Here is a 23135-nt window from a genome sequence, read left to right on the forward strand (position 1 = left end):
ACCCTCCACCTTGGGGTTTTCTCCATCCGCAAGTCGTTTCACATGACGAACCCGAAATCGTTTACAAGTACTCTATTGTTATTCGTATGAAACGATAGCGCATGAACATCACCATCAACGACTGTGTCATCTCTTTTAAATTACTACTAAGAATATAAACTTAAAGAACTAACCTAACCCTATTCATCAAAAACCAAACTCCCTTCACACAAACTAGACCTCAATTCACACCCAATTGGACCTAAGACATCGTCAAAATGGCCGGTCCACCTCCTCCACCGCCCCCGATGATGGGTGGCATGAGTTCGAACGGAGGAAAACCAACCTCTGTAGCGTCCGCAAGTGCCGGCGGAAGAGATGCGCTGCTGGGCGACATTCGCAAGGGATCTCGGCTGAAAAAAGCTGTCACTAACGATAGAAGCGCACCTAAAGTCGGCGGGGGTGTTGTGGGTGATTCGGCACCGCATTCCACCGGTTTCAGCGCTCCCGGTGTTCCACACGCTCCACCGGTTCCAACGGGGCATGCACCGCAATTGGGCGATATCTTGGCGGGTGGGGTACCCAAACTGCGCAGTACTAGTGGTAACGTAAATGCGGCACCTCCTGGCCCGCCACCGGCGGCTTCAAACGTGCCCAAAACTTCGTTTTCAACTGCTCCAGCGACTACAGCACCACCTATACCGGGATCAGCGCCGCCAATTCCAGGCTCAGCGCCTCCCGCGCCGGTGGCTCCACAAGCTCCATCTTTTAGACCACAGATGCCAACGTCAAGGCCTACTAGAAGAAGTATGCATGCATCAGCCCCCCCTCTACCTTCGAGTTCGGTACCCTCAGCACCTCCAAATCTTCCGGCTTCACCCAATGTGCCTTCCACATACATTCCTTCGGCACCACCTCCACCACCTCCCACTCTTCCAACTTCGGCGGCCCCTAGTGCACCAAAAACGTTTACTCCCTCGGCACCCCCGCCACCTATTCCAACTGCATTTAGCGCAGCAGCACCACCAGTGCCACCTGCTCAGTCAGCACCACCTATGCCACCTGCTCAGTCAGCACCACCTATGCCACCTGCTCAGTCAGCACCACCTATGCCACCTGCTCAGTCAGCACCACCAGTGCCACCAGCTCCACCAGCACCAACAGCTCCCAAAATTCCAGCGCCACCAGCGCCTCCGATAATTCCAATGACGTCTGCACCTCCTGTGCCTCCGACTATCCCGATAATATCAGCACCTCCTGCACCCCCAGCCCCACCAGCCCCTCCGGTCATGCAAAAGACGTCTGCACCACCAGCACCACCAGCACCACCAGCACCACCAGCACCACCAGCACCACCAGCGCCACCAGCACCTCCAGCACCTCCTGCTCCATCAACATCACAAACTACTAGGTCACCACCAGCTCCACCTTCTGCATCTGCTTCCCAAGGTCTTCCTTTCCTGGCTGAAATTCAAAAAAAGCGAGACGACCGTTTTGTTATCGATCAAGGCTCCAGCTATACTACGAAGACTGAACAAGCACAGGGATCTGAACCTATAAAAGCTGATGTGCCTAAGTCTCCGAAAACGGCGCCTTCAAGTACTGGTATGTCTTTTCTGGACGAAATGAACTCCAAACTTCATCACAACGCTTCAGCCAGCAAACCACCAACGGTACCCGCAATCAATAGTGCTCCTGCAGTACCTGTTGCAAGCATTCCAAGCGTGCCCAAGATACCACAGCCTCAAAATGCTGCACCTCCTTTACCACAGGTTTCGGCCCCTCCTCCACCACCAGCGCCAATATCCATCCCAAAGCCTCCTTCTGCACCGCCCTTACCACAAGCGTCAGCACCTAATAGCGCTCCAGCTCCATCAGCTGCTCTTGGTGGGGGTTTACCGTTCCTTGCCGAGATTGAACGCAAACGTGATGACTCTCATGTGGTGGAAGGTAAAGGAGGCTCGACTCATGCTAGCGCAGGACGTTCGCCATCAGGAGTTTCTTCTGCTCCATCATTACCTAGGTCTAATGCATCTGTGCCGCCTAGTGCTCCAGCACCACCGCAAATCCCCAGTGCACCGGCACCACCTGCACCGCCTAGTGCTCCAGCGCCATCGCACATTCCAAGTACACCAGCGCCAGCAAGTGCGCCACCTCCACCAACAATCATACCGTCCTCGCCATCAGTTCATGTTACGGAATCAGTTTCGAAACTTCCTCCCCCGCCCCCACCTTCTGGAAACTCAGCAAACAATCTAAAGCACCGGTTGTTTTCAAATGGTGATACTAACGGTGCCAGTCATGCTACCAATCCACACACCAATCAGCCAGAAATTCAAACCGGGAATTTCACCATTAGTGGAAGTTCAACCACGACAGGTGTGAAACTCGACAATACGAAGTTTGTTATCGATGACAGCCGGTTTAAATGGGCCAATAGTTCGCAACTCCCCAAACCCAGAGTTTTCTCAAATAAGACGAAGCTGTACCCAAGTGGGAGAGGCAGTAGTGTTCCTTTGAATTTGGCACTATTTTCCTAGATGACGAGGGCAAAGTTAACGATTTAAAGACAATTGCCTCTATAATTTTACATCTTATAGATCTTTTTGTTAAGCAATGCTGGCCACATAGTTTAATTTGCTAATCATAGCGGGAGATCCCCCTTGCGAAGATGATGGTACTCGTTACCAGTTTTCAAAGTTCGAGTCAAGTTGTTGAGACCATTTCTTGGCGTATTATTTAGTATACATGGTTGTAGACGCAAGCGATGCCATTTGAACAGACTCTATCTCAATTTTGTTATCCCACATTTTGAAGAGCCTTTATCGGTGCCTGGGGCACTATTCGATCAAATCCTGTCAGTAAGTAAAAAGGAATGCGCCCACCAAGTTGTTGACGTATCAATCCAGACCTGCTGAACCAAGAGGTATACGGGTTTCAATGTTTAAATTCTTAGCGAAATCAGACGTTCTCAGTGGTCTGATACCCTTGGGCATCTTGGACACCTCTGATGCCTTTTCAGCAACGGCCAACTGCCGTTTTTGGCGGATGTATTCTCGGGCAGCATTCAAAGCCGCGTCTCGACACAATTCCTTCAAATCCGAACCCGACATATTGCGGGTGGCACTCACAATAAGATCCATATCGAATTCTTCAGGGTCTAATTCAGAACCTTGCAGTAGAATAGTAAGAATATGACGTCTTTCCTGGGCACCCGGTAGGGGTATGGCAAATCTCTTGGGAAGCCGTCTTAAAAACGCAGAGTCGATGTCGCCCATGCGGTTGGTGGCGCCGAGCACCATTACACGGCCATTAGACGTGAGACCGTCCCACAGTGTCATAAACTCTGCTTTCAGCATCGCAGTCACTTCGTGGTCCGATGATGCCCGTTCTCGCAGAAACGAGTCAATCTCGTCGATGAAAACGATGCAGGGCTGGATTTTGTTGGCCAACGAGAACACCGCGTCGACGATCTTATTGGATTCACCGTACCACTTGTCCAGGATCGATGACATACGCAGCGAGACGAACGTGGCCCCGCTTTCCTTGGCAAGCGCTTTGGCCACCATAGTTTTACCGCAACCAGGCGGTCCGTACAGCAGGACGCCACGAGGAGCCGACAAAAGACCCTCTCCCTTTACCGACGATGACACAGAGTACAGCTCCGGCATTGTAAGCGGACAAATGACCGATTCTGTGAGCTCTTCCACGATTTCCTCTAGGCCTCCAACGTCGGCAAACGTCACTTCTATGTCCTGTGGTAGCACCACGGATGACAGCACATTCCGCTCGTACGAGCTCAACTTAACATCGCGAAGCTGGGGTCGCACAGCCACCAGATTGTCCCACGTATGCGATTGTTTCTCGCGAGCCTCTTTCGATCTCCCAAACAACGGGTTTCCATCCGTTTCATTCAGGAGTTTCGATACTAAATAGTACACAGAGATACCTGTTCCCACAAGTACCGAGAGGTCTGCTATAAACTTAAGATCAATGCTACGTGCCATGTCTTTTGGGCCTTTGAATGTTCACCTTTCTATGCGATGAGCTGCTTGAATACTTGGAAATTGGAACTTTTTCATTATTTTTCAAGCTCATCTCATCGCATCTCATCGCTCATCTTTTTGAACCAAACCTGAGCCCTTTGGAAGGAGATAGAGTACCAAGTTAGGAGTATAAATACCATGCGGAATGAGAAGCACGGCATTCGAATTCCTGGCACCATTTTGGACGAGCTAAAACGTCAAGATTACGGCGAAGATAGACGATTCAACGTTGGGAAAAGGAAACGTGCAACGCAGCTGGGAAGAAAGGAAAGGCGGAAACAGCAGCGCCGCGAGGAGAAGAGTAGGGGCACAGCAGGTGGCAGAGCTCGCGAAGATTTGAAAAAAGCGGGGAACAAGGTTGATAAACCTGCTAAAAATGTGAAAAAACCGTTACAAAAAGTGGCCCAGAAGGAAGTAGAAGAAGAAGCAGAAGAAGAGGAAGAAGTAGTCGGAAACGGCCGGGAAATTTCAGATTCGGGCTCATTACCCTTTTCATCCGACGATGAGCTTTCTTCCAGCGATTTTGACGATTTTGGAGACGATGTGGAAGAACAGAATGGCCAAGAGAGTGAAGGGAGTGGGGAATCCGGTACTGATATGACTGCTGAGGAAACAATGCAGGCTCTCAAACGTGCTAAACAAGCCAAGAAAGCCAACAAAGGCACATACAGCGATGACGATGATGAACCAGCGACTGATATGACTGCTGAAGAGACAATGCGGGCTTTAAAACGTGCTAAAGATGCCAAGAAAGCCAAAAAAGCTACACATAGCGATGCCGATGAAGAACTATCGACTGACATGACTGTTGAGGAAACAATGCAAGCTCTGAAACGTGCTAAAGAGGTCAAAAAAGCTAGATACAGCGATAGCGATGACGAACCCGATACTGAAATGACAGCTGAAGAAACAATGCGAGCTCTCAAACGTGCTAAAGATGCCAAAAAAACCGGTGCTGCAAATCTTAAGACAAAAACTGATAAACCGGTATCGGAAAATAAGCAAAAACGTTCCAACCATCCTCCGATCGCTGAAGAACCTACCGTGAAACCATCATTAACACCCTCACAACTCGCTCAAGCTGAAAGGGATAAATGGGATTACGACTACTACGCCCAAAAGTTGGGCCTTAAGGGCAAGAAAAAGACTCTCAAGGCTAACAGCGAGTTCGATGCCGTTGGCGGCTTGTTAGAAGGTCTTGATTTCTTTGAAAACTACAACAGTGATATCAGCGACGAATCTGAAAGTGAAGTGGAAAGTGAGGCTAGCAACGGACTTTCTGACGAGCCAGAGAATATTTCGAAACGCCATTCTGCTGGTGAAGCGGATGAAAATGGCCCGGAAAATCCATTTTCCTCTGATGATGAAGTTTCCGAAGGTGATTTTGAAGAATTCGACGAAAATGATTTGGACGAGCAAGAGTGGAAAGAGCTTCGCGAACTCGAAGGTGAGACCTCCGACCAAGAAACCACAGTAAGAGAGAATCCATATGTTGCTCCCACGTCCGAGCCGGCAGCATATGTACCGCCTTCTTTGCGCCAAAAAAATCTATCTTCAGAGCCATCCCAACTTGTCGTTGAACTACGCAAGAAGGTAAAGTCATCTCTCAACAAACTTTCAGTGTCAAACATCACTGTCATTGTCAGCGCATTAAATGAACTTTACAACTCGTATCCTAGGCAACATGTTAGCGACGCCCTTGCCAATCAAATCCTGGAAATTGTATGTCAACGTGATAAGCTGCTAGACAGCCTCATGATCAACTATGCGGCTGTAGTTTTCAGCCTGTGGAAGCTCAGAGGAACTGAGGTAGGTGCTTCGTTCTTACAAACGTGGGTGGAAAAACTACTGGAAAGTTTTCGCCAGGGTCAAGCAAAATTGGAGCAGCTGGAAAAAGAGAATGGCGAAGAGTCTACTTTTGTGATGTCCAAGGAGTGCACGAACCTCGTTTCTTTCCTCTCTTATTGTTACAATTTTGGCATGGTATCCTCCAGAATTATCTACAATGTGATCGAGTTGTTGATCAAGACACCTAACGAATTCACGTCCGATATTTTGCTTAGAATAATATCGATCTCGGGCCAACTCATTCGTGGTGATGATCCGAAGGCACTAAAGGAAATAATATCAGAGCTGCTAACCAATGTCAAAAATGTCAAACAGTCTACGAGGATGAAGTTCCTACTCGAAGTTATGTCAGATCTTAAAAACAACAGATTGAAGCCTTCCTTATTGGCAGCTAGCCATTCAGGAGTAAAGAAAAGTATCTCCAAGCTCATCAATGACACGGCTTCTTCTCCTAGCGATCCACTACAAGTGACACTAGATGATATTGAAAGTATTGATACCAAGGGGAAATGGTGGCTCGTCGGTGCTTCTTGGAAGGGCAACCAAGAGTCTGCTTTCGAGCATAAAAAGAGCTTGGCCAAGAAAGAAGAATCCAGCAGTACCATTGCCATAGAGGATAATATTTTCGACGACATTCCGGACTGGAGTGAGATAGCAAGGGCGCAAAGAATGAACACTGAGGTTAGAAGAGCCCTGTTCGTAAGTGTAATGTCTGCACAAGATTTCATGGATGCATTTGCCAGAATAGACAAGCTAAATCTGAAGAACAAGCAAAGCCTGGAGATTCCTAGAGTATTACTGCATTGTCTAGCCATGGAGGGCTCCAAAGGATCTTACAACCCGTTCTACGCACTCCTAGGTATTAAGCTAAGTCAACAAAGCCACCACGTCGCCAAAGCGTTCCAGTTTATCTTTTGGGATATGGTAAAAAAATTCGAGCAGGATGACTCTGACATTGAGAGTGCGGGCGAGGAAGTTGAATTTAGTGAAGATCAAAAGCTGAAGAAGATCTCATGCCAAGGTAGATTTTTTGGCTCTCTTTTGGCGCAAGAGATTTTAAAACTCGACATTTTCAAGCATGTTCCGCTAATGGGTGGACTCAATGGAGACGGGACATTGTTCATTGAAGTCATGGTGTTCCAATTCCTACTCTCTATTGCGAAAAAATGTGAAGTGAAGAAGAAGTCGGGAGGCGTCAGAGCTATCAGCTTCGACCCGGCACCATTTCAGAGGCTTGCTGAGCACAGCAATGGATTTGACAATAGTAAGTCAGTCTTCGCTGCTTTGAGGATGTTTTTACAAAAGAGGTTTAAATATCAGGCTTTCATCACGGAACAAGAGGGTACAAAGGAATTTGAAAGACAGAAAAGGAGATTGGAATGGGCTTTGCCTGAGTTTTTAGACCTTCTGAAAGTCGGTCTAAAATCCCAGGAACTTTAGAATGCATGCATTAAGTAGACTACTTTTATTTGATAAAACTTTTTGCGGGACGACCTTAGATGCGTCCGAGCTCATAGTAAGAATGTGACGACTTGTGACTTCGCTACATGCCGTCTTGAGCATCTTTTATAGCTTTGCACAAGTGACGACCGTCTGCTTTCTGCTTGACCTGAAGAACATAGTTTTCAAGTTTCCCTTCGCCATTAACTACCGGACATTTCACGAAGTTTTCTCTCCCTGCATCAGCTGGAACATATTGAAAAGCCTTCACAACGCTGGTGTTAAGAAGCACATGGCCCATTCCATCGGACCTGCACAATATTCTTACTTTGGTCTTGTCGTCTTTATCCTGTAGAACCTTAAGCTCTCCTGTACCCTTTGAGTCGTAGCCCTTTGTATCGGGATTAACAAGTAAGAGTTTTGCGCGCTTGGAAAACAATAACTCTTCTCCTTCCTCGCCATTCGTCATTGTCATTGCCTTTGTTTCTTCCTCTGGTTGAGTCTCAGCGGTGGTAGTATTCTCAGGATGTGATTCTGTGCTGTTATTCTGAGGTTCAGTGGCCACTGCTGTCGATGAAAAAGGTAGACTAAACTTGAAGCCACTCGATGGTGTTTCCTTAGTATCAGATGGCTTACCAAAGGTAAAACTAGGGGCCGTAGAAGCGTTGTTAGTACCAAATGCGAAGGAGGATTTAGGCTTATCAGATTCAGCTTGCTGAGATTCGGATTTTTTGCCGAAAACAAATGAAGGTGCAGGCTTTGGCTGTGTGACCTGATCGGATTTGGGCGCGGAGCTAAACTTAAATGACGCTGGCGTAGTGTTCGACACAGTTGCCCCCTTTGATTCCAAATTAGCGGAGTCCTTCGACGAGCTAGACAGGCCAAAACCGGAAAAAGGTTTCTCGGTTTTCTCTCCTGAGGATTTTCCAGTATTTTCTCCAGATGCTATGGAAGTGCCAAAGGTGAAACTGGGGGTTTTTACTGCAGCACCGCTGCCAACTGAGGAGTTGGATGGTCCAAACTTGAACGCAGGTTTTTCTGTCACCTTCTCGGAGCTTGTAGAAGCAACTGGTTGACTGAACAAAGAACCGTGTTGTGGTTTGACACCATTGGTATCTGACTTTGTGGCAATACTAGTGCCAAAAGAGAATGCTGGCGTTTTATTTTCTTGGGTCTCACTGGAAGTATTTAAAGTTTTGGAAGGTTGAGCAAAGCCAAGAGAGAGTTTCGAAGGCTGATCTGAAGTGGTAGCGTCAGAAACAGATGTAGTGTCTGCTGCATGGGTGGCGGGCTTCCAAGATGCGCTAGCGCCAAAACTAAATTTAGGAGGCTGCTCACTAGTCGCGCTGGCATCCTCTGCCTCACCAGAGTTACTACTTTGGTCAGCTTGAATGTCAGAAGTGTCCTGCTTGGATTGTTCAGAGCTAAATTTGAAGACAGGCTTGGCAGTGGTCGAGGTGGAAGACGGCTTGAAAGAAAATGAAGGACCCTTGATCTCAACCTCACTTTCAGAATCACTGGTGTCCACTTTAGAGGCCTTTTTAGGACCAAAGCTGAAGACGGAATTCTTAACTGTTGGTTTTTCACTCAATGTGAATGTTGGACCCTCAACTTTGATGTCAGCGTCGGAATCAGATTCAGAATCGGAATCTTGAATGGTGGTCTTCTTGTTGGAAGCAGGAGCTGAAGCTGAAGCTGAAGCAGGGACAGAAGCGGGAGCGACAGATTTTGACTCCGGTATTGACGTGGACGCTGTTGGTGTCGTGGTGATTTCTTTGAGATAACGTTTGTATTGCTCGAACACAGTTGACAAATCAGCACATGGATCGTTGGAGATGTACTCAGAGATTTTGGTTTGGAATTGCAAATTCAGGGCGTTGCGTTTGGCGGGTATTTCGGAATCTGTGATGGAATCAGCGTTGCTAACGCTTTTGGACGCATTACCTCCGCTGAATGCATTGGAAAATGCGTTAGACGATGTTTGTCCGAATGAAAAAGCATTTGTGGCGGGTCCTGCTTGATTCCCAAAGCCATTGCTGTTGCTGTTGCCATTACCGTTTTCAAAACCCAAATGTTTCCGTTTTCTGGGCTGCGCTATTCTGCGTTTGCTGAGTACGTCACTCGACGCTTGCTTGAACCCTTCTTGGGAAGGATGTGAGGTTTCATTTTCATCACTGCCGGCCGCTTCGAGTGCTTCCCGCGTCATCTGGTTGTCTGCAATACGTTTAGCCATGATGTATATCGGGTGTGAAGTTCAATGACGTATTTCGAAGAGATGCTTGTTATAGGGTCTACAAACCACTAAAATTGATCCAAACTAAAAAACTTCGTGAGTGTTTGCCCGAAAGCGTGGAATGCTAAAAAGAGCAGATCTACTAGATAATTGAAATGACGCCGTGGTTGTCCCGATGAGCAAGCTACAAGTTTGTTCTCAGACCTCATCATCTCAGGACTACAATTTTGAATATTCCAAAACTAAAATCGCCAAGTACGAAATCTGAAAAATTAAGTAAACTTACAAAAAAATATCTCCGATACGGGGAGTCGAACCCCGGTCTCCACGGTGAAAGCGTGATGTGATAGCCGTTACACTATATCGGACTGGAGATGTAAGTTGGGAGTTAGTTTACGTACATAGCAGTGAGCATATATCACGAGCCTCCCACAAGCCTGTTATATATGTCACATGGTGATTTCGCTTTTTCGCCTAAAAGATGAATGAATCACTTAAGGGTCAGTAATAGACGAGTTGTTAATCTTTCCCTCACTGCTTTCCATCTTCACATATTAGGTCCTCGTTACTAGGAGAATCTGAATTTCTTTCTGGTATCATACGTAATGAATGCACTAGTGTTGTTACCGTCATCACTAAATTTAAAGAAATTTACAAACCACGTGATACATGGCACAGATGACTGCTAAACCCATACACCGAACGAGATAGGAATTTCAGAGTTTTTAAATAAAAGTTGCGTGGGTTACATATGTTTCACCAGTGTGGATGCGGCCACACGTCTGAGCGTTTCCAGTGTGCTGAGCTACTGTACAACCACCGTCCGTCTCGCTGGGCTCCCACTAGCGCCAGCTTGATCCCTTCTAGCCTGGGCGGACGGCTCTCCCTAAGTCTGTCTAGCCCAACTCTCTGGTGGGTACCTAACCCACGCTGGGTAGTGCTGGTGGTACATTGGATAAAGACAAAATATCAATTCACTCTCTACATTGAGCATCATAGCTTTTGGTTAGACCCACCAACGGAAATTAGAGTATGTAACGGGGTACATGGATCAGACTGAGATAGATCGAACGAGAGAAGATAGTGGGGACTAGTATTGGAATGATGAAGGGCTTTAGAACGGTGGTTTTCTTTGGGATGGTCTAAAGGCTACACTCGAGCTGGAGTGTATACTAGAGTGTGAGAAACCAAGGATACATGTGGGATACCAAATGGCAACCTGGTGGTAGGAGTTTTCCTCTTCTTGCTTTGTGAACGACACCATATCGTTCAAGCTTTCAGTCCTTTCTGTTCTGCAACGATCGTCTTTCCTGCTTTAACAACGCATTTTTCCACCTTTACTAACGTTTTCACAGTAACATGCCTCCAAAACAACAATTGTCTAAGGCCCAGAAGGCCGCCGCCGCCATGGCCGGTGGTAAGAAGTCCAAGAAGAAGTGGTCCAAGAAGTCCCACAAGGACAAGGCCCAACACGCCATTGTCTTGGACCAGGAGAAATACGACAGAATCATGAAGGAGGTGCCTACCTACAGATACGTGTCTGTCTCCGTTCTTGTCGACAGATTGAAGCTCGGTGGCTCTTTGGCCAGAATCGTCTTGAGACAGTTGGAACAAGACGGTGTTATCAAGCCAGTCTCCAAGCACTCCACCCAGGCTATCTACAGCAGAGCTACTGCTGCTTAAGTGCAAACAGCAATTCTGCCCCAACCCGGATGGCAGTCGGAAAATCTCCATCCGTGTATAAGAGGATATTTTTAGCTTCACATCACGTATAATCTGTTGTATATGCAACATTCATTCATATTGTAAAGAATCCCCGCGTACTGGTTTACAGGTGAGCTTGCTGGGTCCCTTTGGCACTACTAAACTTGTCTGTGTGCAGCCCTAACTTGTTAAAGTATCACCGCCAGCCCTAACCCGGAAGCCCTAATTTTTTGACAAAATTTTCAGAACTCGACTATATAAAGAGAAACCTCTGCTCCAGCCAAGACACTCTTCTTTACAACTACAAGCACTAAAATTAGGGCCATGGAGAATAGTTATGATGTCTGAATGAATACGCTAGCGAAGTCGTCGGCTTCATTTCTTGTTCTTACATGATTATGAAAACAATCTTTCAAGTCTGAGGATGTATATGCAGGACTAAATTGTTAAGGAATTCTTCGTTTATGATGTGGATTCAAGATGAAGCAGTCGCTGCGAAATGCGTTTTCGACACATAAGTACTTTATGGCCCGTGTGTCCATGAGTTCATGGACCAACTCGAATATTGGAATCGGTTAGCTTTCCCGAGTGATGAACGACATTCCACGTCTTTTAATAATCCGGCGATGATTCTTTGAATATGTGCCACGGATACACATCATGCATCACCATCTGACCTGGAAAAACCGATCCATTATTAGTGTTGGGCTAAAATTTTTTGTGCCAACTTGGCAAAAACGTAGTGTCGAATAATTGACGGAAACTCTTTTTCCATTCCCCCTTCTCTCTTTGTCTTTGCATGATGATAACATAAACATCAGTTCTGCTTCTGAACATACAGGAAGATACCCAATTTACCAAAGCTCAAAAATCTGAACGCAAGACTAAAAGAATCTTAAGTGTAGTAGTGTATTTTTTCTTTTCTCTTTCCTCGATCGACTCACTGATGTTGTAATCATCATAATATTTGGTTGCCTACAAGTGCAGACACAAGTATTTTATTCAACTCTACGTAATGCGCGGCTGATCTGTTGGGCCATCTAATCCTTTCTGCGGCTCTCATCCATCCTCAGGTATAGGAACTGCTTGATGTCTTTCCACTGAGATTGGTACTTGGGAGGAATTTTTTTGTCCACTTTTAGTACAATTCTCAGCAGCGTTTCCTGGGCGTAGGGGGAGAAATTGAGTCTTAGCCAGTAGATCGACATATAAATCGCCAGCACAAACCCAGCGACACCATCCCTAAATGTGATGATGTCGAAAAATAGACTAACCACCGTAATAAGCTCGGAGTACGCAATAATGTGCAATAATGTAGTTGTGTTGTCCTTAGGTTTTGTTTCCTTACCATCCTTCTCATTCAATGGTTTCTTGACCTCATCTTTGTTGCCATCTTCTTTCACATCCGTTTTCTTTTCCGGCTTCACTGTTAGATGCAGGAAACTAGTGAGAATAAAGGGCACCAATTTGAAAAGTGACGCTCTGCTGAAAAGCCACAACGTTGCGATTAGAATGCTTTGAAAATTCTCTCTGCTCAAAAGGTCGTACCAGGTAGGGTTCAACGAAAACCATTTTTGGTAGCTGGTCACAGAATAAGCTGCCAGAACACCAACTAAAGACAATCGGTAACTAATTTGCGGCAGAGACCGCCACAACAGCTGCAACCACGTTTTAGAATCGACGTGTGGAGGTCTGGCAATCAAAAAGAGTGTTTTCCATGATCTGTAGCGGTACATGGTCAAGCATTGCCAGAGATAAAATAGTGCGTAAAGGGCACCTAAACCCACCGTCATTGCGTGGCCAACGGCCCAAATTAGCTTTTGTCTGGCCACTGGGTCACCGCGTGCCTTTGACTTTTTCCTAATGACATCTTGAACAACCATTGCGTTGGTTTGAACCTGGTTTTGAGATGCTTTAGATATGTTGCTCAACCTTCCTTTAAATGCTAATGTAGTAGTTTCATTCTTGAATATGTGCTTTTTTTCAAGCTAGTAAAATAATAACTGCGACGTCAGTAAAATACCAGCAGGGAAGAGAACGGAGTAGTAAGAAATAGAAGGACAGCGGACAGGTACAGATATTATTTATAGTGATGGTTGACTTTAAGGAAAAACCAGAGATTTTTTTGGAACTTTTTTCGAGAATTTTAGCTTGTGTTTTGGGTGATTTCAAGAAAAACGTTCCAGTGAGTTTTAGAGGGCGTTTAGAACTTCAAGAAGGTGCTTTAAATGATCCAATGGGATTTTGAGAGGCTAAAGAAACCTAAAGAGTGCCAATGGAAGCGGTGCAACCAAGGTTTGTGTATCTGATGTGCGTCTTTGGGCTTCTGAGTAGATGTGAGTCGTTCCGTCATACAATGGCAAAAATAGGTTTAGTTGTTTAACTAGAGATTTGATAGAGAGGCTCTCGAACAATGGAGTCTGTTTAGAAGCGTCTCAGATTGTATTTTGATGTTCAGCGTCAGATCTGTTGAAAAAGTGGGGCACGTGACAGAATGACAGCGATAGAATAAAGTTGATAATCAACAGGAACTACCAAGTTCCCGAGTTTCCAGCACCATGGCCACCATGTGATGCCGCTAAAATTTATGGGGCCCAACAATTGGTCTGATTTTTCGTCATACCATCTCGAAACTTTTCGATTCCTTCGATGATGAAACGCATCCTAGTCTAGTACGTACAAACACATCGTCTGTCCAACCTTTAAGACGATCTTCTGCGCACTTGATAAAGTACGGAAAGATACTACTCTTATCGGAACGTCAGCGACAATGCTCAGTTGACGTCAGCATCACCTGATGTGTTCTTTCGAATTCAGAACTACTACTGATCTAACAGGAAAGACATCGATTGAACCAAGCGATACCACTTGCAATGATCGTATAGCCAATTGCACCCGGAGTACTTGAAGATTTTTAAATCCGTTAACAACGGAAAATTTCCAAAAATTTGTGTAAAGAGATACGTTCTATCGACCTTGCAAACTCGTACCAATTATGCTACACACGTTACAGAGAGATAACTCTAACACCAGAAACAATCAAAATAACTCATACGGAACCGTTATCCATACTTGTTGACTTATTTTTTCGCTTTTTATTTTCTTTTCTATTTCCTCTGGTCCTCACCAAATTGACGTTCGGACATGCTTGGCCAAGATTCTGGGCTGTACTATCTTTGTGCCTTAATTATCGGCTGTTGTCGGGCGGTGGCTATAATAGTCGAACCTAGAGCAGACAACGTTAGTATATCAGCTATGTCTAGCAACGGTACGGTCGCACCGATCCTGGCTGCGCGGTTGAACCTCGACTATTTCGACGAGAGTAATATTACCCTGAATAAGCGGGACGGTTCTGTAGACCAATGGTTGACTAACATAAGTATGATAGCACTTGCTGACGCTTCTCCTCTAGGCTCGCAGGGGGCATTGGTGAAGCGCACTCATGCCGAAGGTAGCCCATGGTGGCTGGTGGAAGCTGGCCAGTGTGCTTTTGGGTTCTGGGATATAGTTGAAGGCGTCTGGCAAGCAGGGTATGACATATACCGCATGGCTTCTAGCGGAAATCGTGGCGTAGTAGTAATGGATTCCCATGGACCATTCTACTATAAGTACTATGCCATAGATGGTAATTGCGCGTCGACCATACACCAGAAGACTATAGCGGGCGCGTTACAAGCAGCGGCGCGTCAGCTAGAAGGATCGCAGTTATGTAACAACTATCTGTTCCAAATAGACCACCATGGCTCGTGGAAAGGAGACATCATCATTGGATCATCACCGTCGGTTTATTTTACTAATGTGAGGTGGACCACTTACAAGGGCTGGGTGGATGCTGGCTGCGAAGAACTGCAGTCGCCATATAACTGTAATTCTAATGAGCAGGGTAATTAAGCCAAGCACAAGTTCATAGCTTTATTAATACACTAAGCGTAAGACGAAATAGAGTATTTGCATAATCCGTGAGATATGTATTAAGAAGTTATACACTGAGTATATTAAACAAACGAATTTAAGAGAAACATGAAAGTAAATACATAAATATAAGAGTATATGAATATACAAACCAATCGAAAAACATCAATCATGGGATGTGAGCAACCCCATAAGCCTTGAATCGATACCCAGGTAAAGAATTACTAGCTTCATGTTCATTTTCACCACCAAGAGAGATGGTAGACGAAAATGCAGATGTATTGCACGAGGAGATAGACGGACACCGGAAACGCACGATCCGGACGCTGAAACTTACACCGTCGCTCACGAGGCTCTCATGGCCTGCAGAGCAATGGCGTTAGACAACGGATGGGCCACTAAACAGCTGGATATCACATCCGCTTACCTATATGCTCCTCTAAAAGAAGGGCGGTACATCCGAACACCACCACACTACGGACTAAGAGATAAAGTGTTCAAGTTACACAAATCATTGTACGGACTTAAGCAGTCAGGATCCAACTGGTATGAAATCATCCGCAATTTTTCGTCACGGCATGTAAACTATCCGAGGTAAAAACGTGGCCTTGTATGTTAGTCAAACATGTAAAGGACCAAATTTTAGTGGTAAATCTATTTGTCAATGACATGGTCGTCATGACGAGCAACGAAACCTTGTATGACGAAAATAATGTTCTCTACAAGAAAAGTTTGAGACCAAAGTAGTTTTTTCAGGTCTACCTGTCTCTGGTTCTTAAGCCAGATACGACATTCTAGGTCTCGAAGTCGAGCACAACTCATATGACAGCATGATGATCGGGATGGGAAAGAATTTATGTCGACAATTTCGTCTTGAACTGAGACTTTAAAACAAGCGAGCTCCAAAGGTCCCAGCACCACCAGATTACGTCATTGAAGCATCTAAGAAAGATCTCAAATTAACAAAAGAAGAATTTAACCGCAATGTACATCACTTGCAAAGAATAGTGGGATTAATTTCTTTCGTTTCTCACAAATGCAGATTAGAAATCTCACATTACGCGAACATTCTCGCGCAGCATACCTTGTATCCATGTAATGTGGTATTTGAAGTAGCACTTTACTGCACTCAATATATCTGGAACACTAAACACAAGAAGCTTACATGGACACGAGCTAAAATACCCAATCCTATTGGTATGCATGCTATCACGGATGCATCCCATTAGCCCAAGAGAAGTTCACCTCTCAAATGGGACACTTCGATCAGCTCAACGGGCATATTCTTTTTGCTCGATCTTCGCGATCCAAGAAAAGCTGTGTCTCGTCAACCGAAGCCGGACTAAATGCGGTTTTCACAGCAGTACTCAGGCTAGAGAGTTTGCGACAACTCATCCGACAATTACCAAAGCGCGTCGATTGCAACAGATGTTTCATGCATCTAACTTTCAAGTCGAATATGTTAAGACAGGAAAATATAATGCCGACATTTTGGCAAAACCACTTAAGGTGAAACTATTTTCCAAACACCTTGAGGGCTGGATAGTCTAATTCAAGCATGAACTAACGCTAGGGGGGTGGGGGCATGTCGGAACCCGTGCCTGTCTAGCGTCAGAGCCACGACAAAGTGATCACGTACACGTGACAGATGACAGCGTCGTAATCAACAAGATGCTCAAAGAATCTAGAACAACTACTGATCTAACAAGAATGATGTCGATGAAACCTAGTGGTACCATTTACAAGTGACGGCATTTCTCCAAGATTAGACCATCAGCACCAGTTGCACCCCGATTGCTTGAAACTTTTTACATTCCTCCGCGACGGAACCTTTCCAAGAATTTGTATAAGAAGGGACGCTTTGTCCACCCTACAAGATCATTCTAGTTATGCTTAATAAGTCACGGAGAGATAACTCCTACTCAATAAAACTAATAGCTTACATCTTAAAATAATGGATAGAATCACCCAAGATATGAAACGTTTATCGGTTGGAATTGGTAAACTATATGGTATAGTGCCAATTGCGTAGTCAGAAAATGACATATTAGTCTAAAATGACATATTGAGCGCTAAGATGAAAGGGACCTATCGTAAAGATGTGAAGCAACGATATGTCCACACTACGCAGGATTCGCAAGTAATCTAGAACCTTTATTAAGCAATCCTTACTAATGGCTAGAGTCTAGAAGGTTACCTCCTGTTTGCTATTGTTGCTCCAAAAAATCGTTTAAATATCCGTGGTTTGGTCAAACCAAATGTACCAAACTTGTAGTCAAAAGAACCACGGAGAAATGAGTGAAATCCATAACCATAACCATTCACTTAGAGCAAATCATGACTGAGCAAACGAAGCAGTTTAATAACTTGAACACTGCCGACGTAGTCGAGCCTCAATATTATCGTGCGACGACACTCCAGAGACAAAGTCTCAACACGAGTGTAAACAACTTTATACAGGTTAGAAACGATCAGACATGCTGCGCCTTTAAATCATGCCTGAAAGCATGGAACTCCGTAACGATAGTGCGTATAGAACGACACCATCTTCCTTTCATCAAACCGCTTCCGTTTTCACACCAGAGCTTTCCTACATTACCTCAAGTGCCATATCAAGTTCCCATCGAGCTTCCTAAACCCATCTGCATCTCATTAAGCCCATCTTTAGTAAAAAACACGTCCAGCGACGGATTCGTTCAAAGTACTCATATTGATATACTTGAAGACCCCATGCCAACAAGACGCGATATAGCCTACGTTTTTGCCACCCTGACTAGCTCAAGCAACATCATTGCTTCCCACCTTGCTGATAGCTTGAAATAATCGACACTCAGCGCTAGCTTTTACAAGTTTTAGCGATGACCCGTATACAGTGAGAGTGCGAAATCACCCTTCAATAAAATCAGATTCACTTCTCAAAACCGTAACGTGAATCCGAGAACACCAAGAAGACTAGTGATCTTTCCTCAGCTCAAACAGCTCGTGTCTGTAGGAATCTTCATATTCTATAAGTTTATTTAATTATTGTTCAATTTGCAAATAAGTAAAGCTCTTCCGATGTCAGTGTGCCTCGCTGTTACCAAGACGATCGCGGTGTCGAGTTTAGGGATCTACTGCGGAACGCTGTGCTCGGCGACCATTTTGGCGAAATTCACGCCTATGGACGTGGTAAAATCGCAGCTCATGGGTCCTGCAAAGATTGTGGCCCGCGTGGCAGCGTCTTTTGCTACTGTCTCGTCACTTTTCTTCGGGCTCAGTTTTTTTGGCGCTCCCGCTGCATTACGCCATCCCTATTTGCTATACGGAATGCTTGTGGGGCCTGTCTCTGCATCATACATGGGCTTGACGATGAGTTTTCGGAGACCGCGTCAGTGTCGCGAACAGTGCTCCAAACGTGCCGCCAGCCAGCAGGCTGCTACGGAGCCCGCTACTGCTGCCGCAACACAGCAGCCAGAAGCGCCGGAATCGTCGTTGGACGAATCAGTGGTTGATCTAGGTCAATCTGCTGCGTCTCATGATGAATACGAGACCGTTACCTCTACCGCCGGCAAAACTGGAGCCTCTACTACTACCACTACTACTACTACTGCTACTAGTACTCCCGATAGTGCTACTACCACCCTTTCTGACCACGTGACTGCCCATTCTTCCAAATGTTTACGTCCAATTCCCATTCTATTTGGCATTTCAGTTGTCGGATTTATCCAATCTGTGTTGGGTATCTACGGTGAGGGTTTGCTTGCGTAATTTCCGCTCCCAAACCGTCCATTCCATCGACTTTCCAACTTGAAGATATCGGGCTTCCTATTATAATCCTTACTGCCAAATTAACGACAGTCAAGGTCTACGAATTTGTACACCATTTTTCCAAGAAAAGCTCCAAATCAAACAACTGTTTCGCATCTTCCAACGGTGTTATCGTCTTTGCTTCCCTTTTTCTTCCTTATGACTATCGGCCATCACTTGCGTTCGGAACCCTGCCTTTTGCCTCGTGCATTACTTTGGCAACGTGAGAGAAAACCGGTTAACCTTCCGTTGCGATGATTTTGAATGTTCTTCGCAATACTTTCATTTCAGGCAAAAAAAAACCAGTTAAACGCAAGATCAACGGGGTTCATAGCAAGATAATTTTCATCTGGCAACCTGGTGGTTTTTTTTTTCTTTGATGGTTATGCTTGTCGAGAGATGAGATTCTGCATACAGCCGTGGTTGGAGGGTTTATTCTGAGCAATAGCGCAGAGGTATGGGATCAAAGGTGGGCATGGCAGCGTTAAGCGAGGTCGAAAAACCAAGCGCAAAAGCAGGATCTAAAATTGCAGATCGTTGGACTCTATATAAAAACACTGGGGAGATGAACGGTAGGCGTGTTTTTATAACGAAGTGTGTGACTTTTAACTACGAGAATGTGGAAGCTATAGTCTGTTGTTGGATCGTAGAAGGAAGTTTTCGAGAGTAAAATACACAAGCTCAAGTCTAGTGCTAGGCCGTGGTTGATCGATTAACTTGGTTTTGTTTTTTTGGACATTTTTGGGTCGAGCTGCGTATGTCTCACACGAACGACAGAGATATTCTTTCCCAGTAGTTCGCATTGCATTGCATTGCATCGGCAACTATAACTCGTGCGTGCACTATTCATTTTCAGTCAGTGTTGGTGTCTAATGTTCACGAAGCTGTCGAAGATTCAAAGCGGATCTTTCAGCACCGTATATCGGGCGTACGACTCAATCTCACAGCAGGATGTGGCCCTCAAGATCGTAGAAAAGCCTACAGATTCGGCCATGGCTGAAAAGCTGGCCCGGCTCGTTGCAGCTGAATATGATATCCTTTTGGCACTCGGTTGCGATCATCCTAACGTGTGTGCACTTCTAGACTTCTATGAACGTGACACTTGCTACGTATTTGTCATGGAGTTTGCTGCTCATGGCGATTTATACGAAGTTATCCGACACTGGAAAACCCAAAGTCCGTCCCGTTTTCAGGTTAATATCGCTCGATTGGTCCCACAACTTTGCTCTGCTATAGAGTTTGCTCACTCGCGCGGTATTGCTCACCGCGACATCAAGCCCGAAAATGTACTCCTGGATGACCAAGGAAATGTCAAACTCGCAGACTGGGGTCTCAGTTGTCAAATGCGTGTTTCTCAAGACCGTCGTGTAGGCACCGAAAAATATTTAGCCCCCGAGGCCTATGGTGGCCTCTACGACACATTTTTGGCCGATTACTGGTCACTAGGCATTACTCTACTGTTTCTGCTATTCGGCGCATGTCCTTTCAAAAGTGCGCAATTGTCAAAGAACCCGAAAAATGCCAATTTTGCACATTATGTTGCCAATCCGCATAAATTTATGTCTGATTACTACTTTAAGCCTTTGCGCGCTGGTCGTGGCATCGTGCCCATCAATATTCCTACCCCTAAGGGAGATGTAACAGTTCTTGATGGCCCGGCTGGATGGCTCAGCCTACCTGAACTTGATCGTCCGGTTTTGGACCGTGAGCAGCTGTTGGAGTCACTGGCAACTTGCATTGTCACCAATCTGCTCCAGGTCACTCCTGCTGCTCGAAGTATGCGAGCATTCCTGATACAACTAAGCAGTTTGATTCCTTTTCCGAGAACATGCTCGGCTCCTCAAGACGTCGACAATGAAATGACCGTGTCGCCTGAACTTGACGCAGATGACGTGTACGCTAGGTTCTACTTCCCTGGTTATGCAGCAGATGCGGACGCATTGGCAGCTGGGAACTCAAGGGCGGATCAATCGAACCAACCATCCCACTCCGGAAGTACAAGTTCGGGATCGACCGCTGTGGACAGCTTGGGTTCTGGAAGTAAATCCCCCAATTATGGCGGGCCAATGCCACAAGATCGCAAATACAAGAAAGCGGGCCCCGAAGACTACCTTTCAAATGAGCTTGAATGTAAAACTGGAATCCGCTAGTGATACAATAAAGACTCATAAAATGGAACTTTGGTGGCGTCTCGCAAATAGAACATCACCTGTTGCACGAAATTTGCGGATACCAGGATCTTGGAGGAACAGTTTTCGGGGGGAAAACCAGACAAATTGGTTAGTTAGGTGAGGATTCTTGAATATAAATTGATGTTAAAAGTGTTTAGGCGTATGTTGATATTTAGTTTTGAAGGTGTTTTCCAAAAGTTTGCATTGAAATGGCGAAACACGGACAAAACATAAGCATGGAAATCTATCAATCAAAGCATGTACACTAGAAGGTTCGTCTATTGAGTTGCTTGAATTCATACATACAGATTTTTTTTTTTTTTTTTGTTCCGGCCTGGTTACCTGGCTTCACCAACTTAGCAGGTAGCCAAACTCTTAACATGCCAAAGAAGCTCCAGCTTCCTGTTTTTCGTGTCTCCCAAAAATCTCCACGTTGTCGATGGTGTGTACAAGGATCTTAGTATTGTCGCTGTTGAGCTCGAATATGAAAAGACCGTGAAGAGTCCGGGGAGAACCCAATTTTTTCTTCAATTCGTCCAGCAAAGTGAGAGGACGGCCCGAAAATTCGCGAGACGATTTTTGATCTGGACTCAAAATGTAGTGTAGTAGTTCTTGGTCTGGTGAAGTGTTGGCATTGATCGATTCGTGTGTCGTTACGTTGAAAGAGGAATCTGATTTGCGTCCGACTTCGTCCAAATCGGCCTGCGTAAACGAGTGTTTTTTTGCTGATGTAGAATTTGTTTGGTCTACTTCGCGATCCCTGTCATCTTCACAGGTTTGCCAATGTATAACAATCTTGTCATTTCCAGTGATGGTGTTGTAGCGCTGTTCTTTACTGACGCCCGTTATGGTCTCAACGCCCGTCACGTGCAGACCACTACATTCATGAAGAACAAGACTTCGCGCTACTAATGTGAGTAACGGCATGGTGTGTTTGTATCTAGTTATTCCCTGGATCCGGGGCAGATACGCATGGGTGGTAGGGAACAGCCGAAGTGTTATGTTGGGGTCTAATTTTTCTAGTTTTATCGGTTTATGCAATAGATGAGGAACAGCTTCTGAGCTGAGATATTCAGTCATCAACCCCAGATTGGCCACTTTCGCGGCCTGTGAGTTGTTATATAGAAAACGGCGTGCGTGAGAAACACGCCAATGCCTCATTATGAATCGCATCGGTTTTGCAAGGCGAGCGGTTGGGTATTCCGACTTCGAATCGAAGGTCGATGATGGGAGCCAGATGAGATCAGTTTGAGTAATTAAGCCCGGAGTGTACCTGATAGTTGGGTTGCACGTGACCTGGTATTTTAGGAAACGTTCAGTTGGACTGTCAGAACAGAAGGTCGATATAAAGCACGTCGTTAGAATCGTGTGAGTTTGAAAGATACAACACTCTTATCCGTGCTTCAAAAAAAAAAAAACAGAGTGTTCCTGTCTGAGAAACAGTCTTCAATCAGTTGGCGAAGTCGAATTAGCGGCGAGTACTCGCGGAAAACATGAACCAGTAAAGAACCTTTAATGCTACAGCTATCCTGTTTACGAGTGGCACAGCTGAATGTGGAAAACTCATATCACTTTTACCCATACCGTCGCACATTCGTGAAAAGAGATCTTAGAGCGTCACATAAACCGATAGCGATAATAATGGTCGGTAAGCTACAGGGGAAGCGAGGGCGGGGACACAGCAAGGTTTTGGAATAAGTTCAGCTTGACATGCACTGAATCGGTGATATTAACCTTTCAAATGCGGATTTCCTGCCGCTGTGTATAAATTTCGATCGGTTTCCCTTTTGAAATTTCCCTCTCCTGTTGGCTGAAAGAAAACATTTATCGTCGCAGACAGAGATCTCGCAGAGTATCAGATAGGTCCCAGTTGAATGAAATTAGTTTTGGCCATTCGAAAAATCTCACAGGCTCTGGCATATCGCCTCGGAGCTATGAGAATTCTGAGAAAAAAGGACTTCTTTTATTAAACTTAAAATACGCGCTTTGATACACCAGCACTCAAAGCACATTTCA

General features: G+C 45.4%; 11 protein-coding genes, 1 non-coding gene and 1 pseudogene across 13 annotated transcripts, besides 1 other annotated feature; 8 read left to right on the forward strand and 5 right to left on the reverse strand.

Annotated features, from left to right (window-relative positions):
• Nucleotides 1–299: 299 nt before the first annotated feature.
• On the forward strand, nt 300–2519 carry VRP1 (LALA0S15e00100g1_1; the record flags this gene model as incomplete). Its single annotated transcript, XM_022775466.1, has 1 exon — nt 300–2519. One exon carries the CDS (start codon nt 300–302, stop codon nt 2517–2519), a length of 2220 nt encoding a protein of 739 aa, XP_022631106.1.
• Nucleotides 2520–2879: 360 nt separating this feature from the next.
• MSP1 (LALA0S15e00122g1_1) lies at nt 2880–3986 on the reverse strand (the record flags this gene model as incomplete). Its single annotated transcript, XM_022775477.1, has 1 exon — nt 2880–3986. The coding sequence occupies one exon, from the start codon at nt 3984–3986 to the stop codon at nt 2880–2882; it is 1107 nt and encodes a 368-aa protein (XP_022631107.1).
• A 177-nt stretch (nt 3987–4163) lies between these two features.
• On the forward strand, nt 4164–7313 carry SGD1 (LALA0S15e00144g1_1; the record flags this gene model as incomplete). The annotated part of the gene is made up of 1 exon (XM_022775488.1): nt 4164–7313. The coding sequence occupies one exon, from the start codon at nt 4164–4166 to the stop codon at nt 7311–7313; it is 3150 nt and encodes a 1049-aa protein (XP_022631108.1).
• A 103-nt stretch (nt 7314–7416) lies between these two features.
• On the reverse strand, nt 7417–9546 carry NUP2 (LALA0S15e00166g1_1; the record flags this gene model as incomplete). Its single annotated transcript, XM_022775499.1, has 1 exon — nt 7417–9546. One exon carries the CDS (start codon nt 9544–9546, stop codon nt 7417–7419), a length of 2130 nt encoding a protein of 709 aa, XP_022631109.1.
• A 296-nt stretch (nt 9547–9842) lies between these two features.
• LALA0_S15e00188r lies at nt 9843–9914 on the reverse strand. Its single transcript has one exon. It is a non-coding gene; the product is annotated as a tRNA-Glu (tRNA).
• Nucleotides 9915–10905: 991 nt separating this feature from the next.
• On the forward strand, nt 10906–11229 carry RPS25B (LALA0S15e00210g1_1; the record flags this gene model as incomplete). The annotated part of the gene is made up of 1 exon (XM_022775510.1): nt 10906–11229. The coding sequence occupies one exon, from the start codon at nt 10906–10908 to the stop codon at nt 11227–11229; it is 324 nt and encodes a 107-aa protein (XP_022631110.1).
• A 1061-nt stretch (nt 11230–12290) lies between these two features.
• Nucleotides 12291–13133, reverse strand: LALA0_S15e00232g (LALA0S15e00232g1_1; the record flags this gene model as incomplete). Its single annotated transcript, XM_022775521.1, has 1 exon — nt 12291–13133. One exon carries the CDS (start codon nt 13131–13133, stop codon nt 12291–12293), a length of 843 nt encoding a protein of 280 aa, XP_022631111.1.
• A 1261-nt stretch (nt 13134–14394) lies between these two features.
• On the forward strand, nt 14395–15141 carry CSS2 (LALA0S15e00254g1_1; the record flags this gene model as incomplete). The annotated part of the gene is made up of 1 exon (XM_022775532.1): nt 14395–15141. The coding sequence occupies one exon, from the start codon at nt 14395–14397 to the stop codon at nt 15139–15141; it is 747 nt and encodes a 248-aa protein (XP_022631112.1).
• Nucleotides 15142–15394: 253 nt separating this feature from the next.
• On the forward strand, nt 15395–16707 carry LALA0_S15e00276g (annotated as a pseudogene). Its single transcript is given in 5 exon segments — nt 15395–15730; nt 15730–15879; nt 15879–16385; nt 16385–16570; nt 16570–16707. Coding segments are annotated over 5 exon segments (1317 nt in total).
• Nucleotides 15395–16707: a mobile genetic element (Ty1/copia degenerate copy).
• Nucleotides 16708–17499: 792 nt separating this feature from the next.
• Nucleotides 17500–17985, forward strand: LALA0_S15e00298g (LALA0S15e00298g1_1; the record flags this gene model as incomplete). Its single annotated transcript, XM_022775543.1, has 1 exon — nt 17500–17985. One exon carries the CDS (start codon nt 17500–17502, stop codon nt 17983–17985), a length of 486 nt encoding a protein of 161 aa, XP_022631113.1.
• Nucleotides 17986–18219: 234 nt separating this feature from the next.
• On the forward strand, nt 18220–18909 carry SCM4 (LALA0S15e00320g1_1; the record flags this gene model as incomplete). The annotated part of the gene is made up of 1 exon (XM_022770500.1): nt 18220–18909. The coding sequence occupies one exon, from the start codon at nt 18220–18222 to the stop codon at nt 18907–18909; it is 690 nt and encodes a 229-aa protein (XP_022631114.1).
• Nucleotides 18910–19820: 911 nt separating this feature from the next.
• Nucleotides 19821–21098, forward strand: FMP48 (LALA0S15e00342g1_1; the record flags this gene model as incomplete). The annotated part of the gene is made up of 1 exon (XM_022770511.1): nt 19821–21098. The coding sequence occupies one exon, from the start codon at nt 19821–19823 to the stop codon at nt 21096–21098; it is 1278 nt and encodes a 425-aa protein (XP_022631115.1).
• Nucleotides 21099–21494: 396 nt separating this feature from the next.
• Nucleotides 21495–22292, reverse strand: MCO32 (LALA0S15e00364g1_1; the record flags this gene model as incomplete). The annotated part of the gene is made up of 1 exon (XM_022770522.1): nt 21495–22292. The coding sequence occupies one exon, from the start codon at nt 22290–22292 to the stop codon at nt 21495–21497; it is 798 nt and encodes a 265-aa protein (XP_022631116.1).
• Between the last annotated feature and the right edge of the window lie 843 nt (nt 22293–23135).

This window comes from Lachancea lanzarotensis, scaffold LALA0S15, assembly GCF_000938715.1.
Source record: "Lachancea lanzarotensis genome assembly LALA0, scaffold LALA0S15, whole genome shotgun sequence".
NCBI classification, from domain to species: domain Eukaryota; kingdom Fungi; phylum Ascomycota; class Saccharomycetes; order Saccharomycetales; family Saccharomycetaceae; genus Lachancea; species Lachancea lanzarotensis.